General features: G+C 44.1%; 1 protein-coding gene across 1 annotated transcript; it reads right to left on the reverse strand.

Moving 5' to 3' along the window:
• Positions 1 to 221: 221 nt before the first annotated feature.
• LOC109760341 (wall-associated receptor kinase-like 8) lies at positions 222 to 9,371 on the reverse strand. Its single transcript, XM_045233378.2, has 3 exons — positions 8,433 to 9,371; positions 2,126 to 2,239; positions 222 to 1,682 (listed from the first exon to the last, which is right to left on the reverse strand). The coding sequence occupies exons 1-3, from the start codon at positions 9,355 to 9,357 to the stop codon at positions 481 to 483; spliced, it is 2,241 nt and encodes a 746-aa protein (XP_045089313.1). The 5' UTR covers positions 9,358 to 9,371; the 3' UTR covers positions 222 to 480.
• Positions 9,372 to 11,441: the final 2,070 nt, after the last annotated feature.

Genomic DNA, 11,441 nt, shown 5'->3' on the forward strand with positions numbered 1-11,441 from the left:
ACCTGTACATGTATATATACTGGCCTATGGCCACCTGGAAATACAGGTTGCTTTCCTAACAAAGACTACTACAACCAATGAGACTGCCAATGATCGACACCAGTTTCACTACGTGTAAATCTCTCACCGATGAAACACATGGCGCAGCAAGGCGCGTATGCTTCTAGTTAGCTAGACGTAAGCTTGGCAATCAATCGATCTCTTCTTATGTACTCCCTCTGTATCACAATTCTTGAAAGCTTTTAAAATTCAGTGTCAAGAATACAAGAACTAGATTTTTAATTGTAAATATTGTACTCTACCTGAAACCACTTTATTTACGTATGTTCACATACTTAGTTCTACATGACAGGCCAGTACTATAGGGACGACATACATGGTTATAGTACAGAGTTCTAAATTGGCAACTGATATGAGGCATGACACCCAAACTAATAATAGTAGGAGTAACTGTAACACTTCACCGTGCAAGTAAGAGAATCATCTTGGAATTTCAGATGATTGAATGAACTCTTTTTCCAAGCTGTACAGTCTAGTTCCTTCACTACCTTTGCTTCCCTTGTATAACTGATCGCTCATAGCATTCTGGTTCACACTTGTGATCTGAGAATTGAAATGGAACTTTGAGTTCTGCACATCTTCGAGTGTTGTCTCAACTTGTCTCATTGTAGGCCTTTCTTCACCTTTTAAACTTAAGCATGCTTCCACGAGTCTTGCAACCACCTCAGCATCTTCAGCCCCTCCTTCCTCAACAATTTGTGTATCTAGAATATCTAACAATCGGTTGTCTCTTATAAATGACACAAAATGTGATGCTAGGCTTGTGCCTTCCAACGAATGGGAAGAAAAAACTGGTGTCACCCTTGTCAGTAGCTCTGCTAGGATGACACCAAAGCTGTAAACATCGCTTTTCTCCGTGAGCCGGCTAGTGTAGTAGTATTCAGGATCAAGGTAACCATAGGTTCCTTGGACAGCCGTAAGTATTCCTGTCTCATCAATTGCAATTGACCTTGACGCTCCGAAATCTGATACTTTTGATGTTAAGGTATCAGTTAGTAGTATATTTTCACATTTGATATCTCTGTGATATACTGATATGGAAGCAGCAGAGTGTAGATATGCAATGGCCCTTGCAGTCTCCAGTGCAATCCTCAACCTATCTTTCCATGACAATGGGTTATCACTTTGGCCATGGAGATGAAACGAGAGAGTTCCATTTGATATGAACTCGTAAACAAGTAGAGGAACTTCAGTCTCGAGGCAGCAGCCAAAGAGCTTCACCACATTCCTATGGTTTGTTTGTGAAAGTATGACAACCTCATTGATGAACTGGTTGATTTCCCGTTGAACAACAATTTTAGACTTCTTGATGGCGACGATACTTTGATCAGATAAGATGCCTTTGTACACTGTGCCATGGCCACCACCTCCAAGGATGCGATTATGGTCAAATTTGTTGGTTGCTTGCTCCAGCTCTTCCAAGCTAAAAATCCTTGTTCTTTCTGCTATATCTTTGTTTGAAGAGATCAACTGTTGTAGAAGCAGCCCATGATTTTTCTTGAAGAATTTTTGTCTCAACTTCTTGGCTCTTCGTTGCTTGAGTTTATTGGTGATTTTGGCAACACCCAGAAGTGAAAATAGTAACCCAAAACCAGCACTAATTGCAATTCCAGAAATTAAGCCTGCAGAGAATGAAAGTAAAGATCGTTTGTAAAATATATGCCACAAGCATTTCAACAATTTGAACTCAAATCTAGAAACTAATCAACTATAGCATGATAATGGTTTTCTTGGAATGTTGATTAGAGCAATCATATTGGAGTAAAAGAAAATTTTAGGTCAGTGATCACGCGGTTTATGTTTACTAGTTTATGGAGGACGTAGTATTTCATTTTTATTTATTTTTCTTTCGTTTGTCTTCCATTTCTGAATCGTCGGACGACCGATGATTCCAGAGTACAAATATTAGGACAACTGATTTTAAAGCCAAAAAATGCAGTAGAAGTATTTCTTGGTCATTCTATTGATGTACTATATAATAGAATAAAAAATAATTACTCATATTTCTATGTTCCTCAATTATTACTAAACAGCCTTACACCAAATGAGTGAAATGTATTTGTACCTGGGAGCCTGCTGAAACTTTTCTTTGTTGATGAGCATCGGTATGTTCCTGGCATATTTATGCAGGTTCCCTGTGGACATGGATAAACACCTGGGGATTGGCACTCATCGATATCTGAAAGGAAGAAAAAGAGGAGAGATCAAAAGCAGAGAGATATCATAAATAAAATAGCAATATTCTTTATCTGGTAAGTTCGAAGTACAGTTGAAGCCTCAAAAGAATGAACAAACAGACTAACATTCATGGTACACGTTAAACCCAAACACTTTGCCCCCTTTGCAAAAGAGAACAAGAATCCGGGCCTCGCCTATTCTACAAATGCCACTTCACCATCCGCCTTTGGGGCTTGACCAATGAGTGGCTACACTTGGAGCACCTTGACACTTCTTCGTGGCATCTTGAGAGTTCTGTCAAGGAGAGTGGTGGATCAACCGCTCGGGAATGAGCATCCCTAACCGTAAAGCGAGAGTCTCCCTCACCATGCTCATTTGTTGGTCCATTTGGAATGAAAGGAACGCTCATTTCTTCTGTAACAAATGCATGCCGCCTCTGATATTGCTCAACAATACCAAGCTCGAAGCAAAACTCTGGGTCACAGTGGGAGCAATGAAACTGGGGCTTATCATACCAGGAGAATAATCCCTTTGTAGTGTCGGGCATGTAATAACAACTCTACTCTACTCTTAATTAATAGATGAGGCAAATCTTTTGCCTCCATTTCAAAACACACACTAAAAGGGGGAGAAAAAAAATACAGTTGAGAAGCACTTAGGTTCCTATTGGTTGTCCGCTCCTCCTTTCTCCAGTTGGATTCAAAGTCCATTCCAAGATACTACGATCAGCAAGCAACGAAACCACCGGCAGTAAATCAACGTGACTAAAGCAGGACAGATAAGTGACACATGGAGTATATTTCCGATATAGCGTGTTCTATAGGAAAAAGGAAATCTCACAGCGAAGTCTTTGTCCCACTTAGAACATGGGAGTCTTCTAACTGATCAGGAGATTGAACAGCCTAATGGGAAATTCGCTGAACTCGTTCCGGCAGCTGCAAAGCGCTGTCAAAAACACCCCAACACCAATCACCCCGGGAAGAAGCTAGAAGAGGTGGACTGCTAAGCCTCTGCGAGTGCAAGACCCTTCTGCGCAGCTGGTCGCATGAATGGCGGTCGCCTGCGACCTGCACCCCTCTCCGTGAGTGGCGACGACCCGAGGTCTCATGGCATTAACACTATACTGCATAGAAAACTGTATACAAGAACTGATTCACCTGAAATCTGAAACTGATAAAGACAAACGGACAGTATACGGAAAAATCTGCAGCGCATACGGCGGATGAGGCTATCCCTTGGGACGAAAGCAAAGAGTTTAACCAAATGGCAGCTGGATAAAAAGCAGAGGAAAGTCGGCGGACTGGTGGTACCTTGGCACCCGTGCAGGATGTAAGGGTTGCCTTCGTATCCATCCGAGCAGTTGCACCTTACTTTGTTCGCTGCTGTGTACACTGCTGTGGGCCTGTGTACACTGCTGTGAGCCCTGTGCCAACGGCGGAAGCGAAGCTATTCAAGCTTTTGCATCTCAAACCAGATGCAGAATGGAGATCCAACCAGGCCAAGTCACGGTCACCTTCTACATCTAGCCACCATTCCAGCACGGTGGGTACGCTCATCACGCTGGGGCTGGTACGCCCATACCGACGATATTCATAAAACACCGAATTCGTCGCAAGTTCCATCTGCATGATGGTTGCATTAATCCCGGCAAACCACTCGCGATCGACTATGACCGCGGCCCCAAACGGGCGGCGCTCTTTGACATCCGTCTGGTCCAAATCCCTGAACTGCACCCCATACGTGGGTAGGCCCCGCGCGATGGTCGTCTGGCAGCAGCTGATGCCCGAGCAGGAGCTGGTCTCTGCGGCGGTGAAATTACCGTCACACAGCGGGGTGCATGCACTGACATACTCGGTACGCCGAGAGCTGCCTGCAGGGTCAGGATCGGCAACGAGGTAGGCGATGAAGTTGCATCCGTAAGCCACAAAGACGTTGCGCTCAGTCGACACCGCGAGCCGCTGCCCGCCGGCACCCATTAGGCCGCTGGACCACGAGCCGTTGGAGTTGAGAGATGGCTTTGACATGCGGTTTCTGTTACCCGCTAGGGTGGTCAGGTTATCGGCGAATGTGAATGCGCCGTTCACGGTCTTGCCCTCGACACGCATCGTGCCGTCCGCAAGGGAGATGGCGTCCACCTCCACGCCGTCCCCCAGGAGCAGCTTCGGCGGATGGCGTGTCTCGTCGCAGGTGAGGTTGAAGCCCTTGTGAAAGCAGCCTTGCCGGAAGCCGAAAGGGTAGGGGACGGTGACGCTGCCGCAGGCCTCCGGGCAGCCAGGCAAGGCTACTGGGCCACCGGCGACGGCTGTTGCTACGAGGAGGAGCTCAAGTGCCATCAGTACCACTACTAGTGTTGGCATGAGGAGCGTTACCTCTGGCATGCGAGATACAGGCTTACCGAAGGTTGCATGAGCATGCATGGTGTTGGGCTAGCTTGGCTTGGGAACTAGCTAGACAGTGCTATGCTGATACTCGTACTAGTAATCTGTCTCCTCCATAATTTGTGTAGAAAAAGCTTTGGTCTTCCAAGTGGACTTGAACGCCAACCAGGTACAGTAGTACACGGATATAGACTACTCGTAATAATCAATATAAGCATGTTGCTATGTATTAGCTGAGTTAGAACCGTCCTCGTCCAGTCATCCTACAGTATTTCGCTAAACTTGAGCTCAAACAGAAACATGTTGGTCTCTTTGGTGCTGCAAGTGCAAGGAAAAGTCCATGACGTACGTAGAAAGGAAGCGGAAATGGGTGTGGCATACAATCGGTGATGTGACAGTCTTTGTGTCTTATGTGGAAAACTCAAACTCGTGTCAAACTTGGCTACTGTTGGTCAGTGGTCACACCGTGCCAATGCCATGAACAGACTCTATCCACCCAACCCGGATATGATGGGGATGGCAGGTTGAAGCCCTCTCGGAAGCAGCCTCCACGAAGATCTATTCTCCAGGCAACCAGGCAATGACAATTTTAGTGAGGACGGCCGGGAGAAAAAGAAAAGATTACCTTAATGCAGCTCGTCCCCGCCTAGGCGCCATCGACCCCCGCTCGGCCGGAACTCACTTGAGCATTTCATCGAACACGCCGCCTGCACGGCCGGGAACTCAAAATCGAACCAAGGAACTCATGACTGCAATCTCCAATTCATGGGAATATAAGTCTTTAACGAGTTTCTCACCGTTGATTCCGATCCCCATCGACTCAATCAGCAGCGAGCAACAAGCCACCGATCACCTCGGGAGGAAATTACAAGCGGTGGACTGGACTGCCCTGCGACTGCAAGACTGCACGACCGCCTGGCTGCCGGTCTCCTGCGTACCCACAGCCCTCGCCGCCGCCGGCCGCCAGGCTCCGTGCTGCCGAGCAGATCCCCGAGCCGACGACCAGCGCAGCCGGCCGCCGCGCCAGCATATGGATGTTCTACTGATCGCCGCTCCATTTTTCTCTGCCAGGCGCTGCTCTTTCTTTTCTCCTTTTCCTTTTCAGAATAACTCCCAGGTGGTCTTTAGCGGCTGCTAAAAGCCCACGGCCCACTTTGAGCATGTAAACAATCTTTCCTTCACAAGTTGCTAAGCTGACTAGATTTCCTAATTAAAATGCTAAGCTGACTGGCTTTCAGGATGATATAAATTGAAAAAAGCCATTCCAAAAGTTGAGGTAACATGCACATATCGATAGCAAAGACACAAACATGTTTTTCTATCAAAGAAGAAAAGAAAATTTTAAGCATGGAAAACTACAATTTCCATGTCTACGAATTAAATTCTGTGGTGTAATTAAGAGACGTTAAATATGATTAAAATGGTTTCCATTCATGTCGAATTGATATTGCAATTTTCACAGTGGGTGGAGCATACTTGAAAAAGTTTTCACATGGAAAACATTTTTAACTATTCAATTAATTTGTAGAAGCTACGTGAATATTTCATGTGACATACGTACTGTACATCTTGAAAGCTATGGGACCTATTTTTAATAACATTGTACACAACACTTCTTTCAAATTCTATTTTTGATATAAATTTACATTTATTCTAAAAATTAAATAAAAATCAGAACACATTACAATATAATCTAGATAATTATTATTGTAAATATATCTTTAAAATATTCTTGGGCCCATACAGAGATGGACCAACCTGTACCTGGTGCACAATGTTTTTGAAAAGGAAACAAAAAAAAGAGAGAAAAAGGAGAAAATATAAAGAAATTGATTGAAACCGAATACAAAACCAGATCGACAAAAAGACCACACTAGAATCGTATGTTATTTTCTAGAGTCGTATTTGGCCAAGCCACGTGGGAATGTTTGCAGCTGCAGGCGAGGGCTCCTTAATGCTTGCAATAGGCAATATGTATCCTTGGCATGCTAGGCGCATCCAAAAAATAAAGTTCAAATGAGTAGGCCAAATGTTGTGTAACGGTTTTGTTCTATTTTCTTAGAACAACGACTTAGCTTTATTAATTTGGTAAAGAAATAAAAATTTCATATTAAAATAGCCAAAACAACTACGAACGAGAGAGTTCCCTAATAAAACCAATCTTTTCATGTTGTCATTGCCAAATCTATAGAAGAGTCGCCCACCTGAAAAAGCGAGAATCTATAATCGTTGGGCACACCATAATTGGTAACACACTTCTTGCAAAGGCATGTCGTTAAACTGATACTTTGTAGCTGGACTAACAACAAAGAAGACCGAAAGTATGAAAGACAAACACTAAGAAGCACTAGTTTCATGATAGGAATGATGGGTCCATGTAATTTTATCCCCTACAACGACACTTCTAGCACCGCTGCACCGGTACACTAACACACAGGACACGGATCTTCTAAAAGAGGGGACTTAACTATATGTCACACATTGATATGTGGCTACCCTCGCCTCCCCGGAGCCGAAACAGCTAACAGGGGTGATAGGAACCATCGGTGTAGATTGGATCACTTGATTTAAACATGATGGGTCCATTTACACCGATGCCAAAAAGGAATCAAATATGTGGGCGCAGGAGATCGGCACGGTGGCCGGATGGGGGAGGCGCCGTAAAGGAGGGTAATGAATAGGGCCTTCGAGTAGTAACCTGAGAATTGGTGGTCGAGAAGGGTACCAATATAATGGAGGAGGAGACGGTGCAGTACTAGAGCCAAGAGAAAAATGAGAGTGCATGAAAAAACGATAATGCTACATGTACGGCTGGTCATAGTGGGGAGTAACTTAGACTAGTAACATGTATATGTTACTAGTCTATGTTACTACCTCTATAGTGCATAGTCTCATAGATTAGTATCATAGGTGGTCTCATTTATTGCCATGCATGACACATAGTAGCATCACATTTATTATGTTATGGTATCTACCTATGTTACTATAACCATCTCTCTTCTTTAATTGCCTGTCACATAAGCATGTTCGCGAGTCCCAAATACATGATACTACTTATGTTACCCCCACTATGGCCAGCCTAAGCCTACTTAAACACCTACGTAAACTTCCTAACTAACTCTCCTCCCCAATCCTCCAATCCTAATAAGGGACAAAAGAAAAACTGTTGTTTGTACCTTGTGTGATAGATGCGCGTGCATGCATGGTGCTCGGGTTTGCGTATCACGCATGATAGATTATCGCACTTTAGTGGACACATGCATTGCACACACTCGACTATTAAAAATAAACTAATAATTGCATTTCCAAAATTCTAATGTATATTCTCTCGTTTCATAATAATACTGCATCATTTTTTTCAAAAAGTGAAGCTTTCTAAACTTTGATCAAGTTTATAGAAAAATATCTTTATCTATAATACTAAACATCTCTGTAAAAATATGTCTCGTGGTATATATAATGATATTTATTTACTCCAGTAGTTGAAGATATTTTTCTTCGCAAAGCTAGTCAAAGTTTAGGAAGCTCAACATTCAAAAAGATCTATATGCACCATATACTATGGAATAGAGTTCTCTCTCAGTATAAAAATACAGTTTTGCTAAGTCTCAGTCGACTGAGATTTCGTTATGTCTCAGTCGATATTATAGTCCTTTGATTTTGCACGGAGATTCGTACACAATTTTTCTGTTCAGTTTTTGTTTTTTCTTCTTATGCTATATCATATATCACTTGACTGAGACTTGGTTAAGTCTCAGTCGATTGAGACCTAGCCACACCCATAAAAATATGTTGCATGTTAGGTTTTGTAAGTACCTTGGCATCCATCGGCAATGTAGGGATTGCCCTCGTATCCTTTCGAGCAGTTGCACCGCGGCCGCTGGTTTTCATCGTCGTTGTAGACCACGATACTGTTCGCGCTTATGCATCTCCCGGGATCAGTCGGCAAGCCATCCGGCAGCCGGAACATGTCCTTGTCACGGTTCATATCCAGCGACCATTCCAACACCGTTGGAACCACCGTCGAATCAGCGATCCTCTGCGGCTCCGCCGAGTAATCCAGCTGCAGCACGAGCCCCTTCTCGCCGAACCAGTCCCGATCGGCAACGAACACCGCTCCGTATCTGGAGGAATCGTTGGGTCTGACTCTGATCTGGGCCAGATCATTGATCTGGATGCCGTAGGACGAGAATCCCGGCCGCGGGACGGGCGTCTGGCAGCAGCCGACGCCGGAGCAGGAGGCGTCGCTCACCCGCCCAGGGCCGTGCGCCTCCGAGCAGTACGCGGCGCAGACGCTGACGAAGCGGCCCGCGTCGTCGACGAGGCTGGCCACGAGGTTGCATCCCAAGGCCACGAACCGGTTGCGCTTCGCGGACACCGTCACGCGGCCGGCGGTTCTCAGGCCTCCGGCAGACCACGTGCGGTTGAACTTCTCGGGGTTCTCGCTCAGCGAGAAGTTGACCATCCTGGTGTTGATCCGCAGGGTGCCGTCCAGAGAGGCGGCGACCACTTGCACCCATGCAGCGTTGTTGTCGCCGGCGAACAGCCTCGGCGGCTGGGTCGTCTCGTCGCAGGTGAGGTTGAAGCCCTCGCGGAAGCAACCGTGCCCAATGCCGAATGGGTACGGGACGGTCACGTTGCCGCAAGCTTCGCGGCAGCCAGGCAACGCTACCGGCGGCGCGGCTAGTGTTGTCGCGGCTATGAGATGAAGCGCCAGTGGTGCAATCATGGCGCCGATCATTGCTCTTGCGGAAGGAGCCAGCATCATCTTTGCTCTTGTGGATGGAGCCACAGCATCATCTTTGCTGCAGACCTTGCTCGGGTGAGGAGTCTGGTACTCAGGTGTAAGTGACCGCACTCTTTGGCAGAACGGAAAGTATACACCAAAGGAAGGGGCAGGAAGGTCACATGCTGATTATTTACCCCATTTCATGTGGAAACGATGCATATCTCATATCTGATTTGCCTTTAGCAATAACGGGTCTTCCTGGGCTATCGGAAAGTCTGGATGTAAGAGTTACCACCAGACGAAATGTTTACGTTCTCAGCATATTTAAACACTCTTATATTTCTTTACATAAGATAAGAGAGTACTACTTGAGTGTGGCTGCTCTGGATGTCAAAAGCAAGTAGATATGCACTGCGGACCTTAAGCAAGAAATCTCAATTTGTCATTAGCTAGCCAGGTGTAGCTTGCTTGCGTGAGTGCAACGGCGGCGAGAGGCGGCAGTTTATAATTTGATCGGTCAACTGAAAATGACATCTCATTAGGTTTTCTTGGACTGTAAATTTCCACAATAATATTACAATTTATACTTTTTACCGTCATTGTATTTCAAATATTGTTTTCAAATAATTTTTATCTCTAACAACAATCGTCAAAATGATTTCTGGTTGTTCCTTCTACTGAACCTGACGTACCGAAATGTCGAAAATCACCTCCAGGCTACGCTGGTTTTGTACAGGAGTGTTTTGGGACACAAGGAAGCTATTCTAGCTCGGAAAACTTGTTGTCAAAAAAGCACAAAATCTTCTTTGGGTGTTGTTAGGCAATAGGTTGAATACAAAAACTTCGCAAAAAAAAAAAGGGTTGAATACAAAACAAATGCTTTGGAGAAAAAAATTCCTTCTTGCCAAATTACACATGCATGTGTGCTCTGTGGAGACGTTTTGGTGTTGAAACTGGCGATCATTTCTTTTCCTAGTGTCCATTTGCTATTCACATGTCGGCAATATCTATGCCTAGATTGAACTCCAATGCAAAAATCAATTCAGGATCAGATCAACTATTTAAAACTCAGTCTCCATTTTAACATCCCATGGAGCTCACTATTCTTATTGTTCGTCCATTTATTATTAGTCGCTGTAGAAATTTTAAAAATATGCAAAAGTCCAAAAAATGTTTCCTAATTTAAAAAATGGTTGTGTATTTATTATTGTTCTAATTTTTCTAAAACTTTCCCCCAATCTTAAAAATCTAAAAAATTTCTAAAATGCTTACGTATTTTAAAAATATTCAAAACTTTTAAATTATTCATAAATTTCAGAAATGCAAAATGAATTTGAAAAGGTACATGAAATTGTAAATATGTCAAAAGGAAATACAAGGAAAAACAATAATTAAAAACTAGGAAGAAAAATGAGAAACCAGCAACAGAAAAAAAAACAGTCCTAATGCTGGTGGGGGAAGAAAGAACAACCCGAGTGAGCCGGCCTATTGCCACGTGCGGTGTCGTGTTTGTTCCCTAACACTTGACCTATATGCGGATTAGGGATTACCCTTTGCCATTTTGTTGTATTGGCTATTAATGGAATGGGTTGTGAATCACTTTAATAGCATAATGTATGTCCCCGCTAAAGTTCGATGGGTTTAGACTTGGGAAGTTAGAGGCCCAAGACTACTTTTTGTAGCACACTTCTGGGAAAGGTAATAATTTGCCTAGTAGAGGGAATTTGCCAAGCTTTTACTGCGAGTAACATGGGAGCTCCTAGTTGGCTAGGAGACCAGGCATCCACGCACCCTGCAAACTAGGCCGGCCGAGTTTAAAGGCTGCCTTGCCGCTCGTCCCTCCCGTCACCTTGTTAGCTCGGTCACTGTTGACTAGCCGATGGTTGACTGGTTTGACCGCTCAACCATTGACTTTTCTAGAAAAAAGGAAAAAAATCAAAAAAAAGTATAGGAAATTGAAAAGGTTCGTAAATTTTGAAAAAAAAACTTCACGATAATCTAAAAAAAGTTCCACAAATTTTAGAAAAATTCACAAATTTTTAAAAATAGTTCATGAATTTGAAAAAGCTCACAATTTGAAAAAGGTTCGACGGTTT

The sequence above is a fragment of the Aegilops tauschii genome, chromosome 2 (assembly GCF_002575655.3).
Source record: "Aegilops tauschii subsp. strangulata cultivar AL8/78 chromosome 2, Aet v6.0, whole genome shotgun sequence".
Classification (NCBI taxonomy): domain Eukaryota; kingdom Viridiplantae; phylum Streptophyta; class Magnoliopsida; order Poales; family Poaceae; genus Aegilops; species Aegilops tauschii.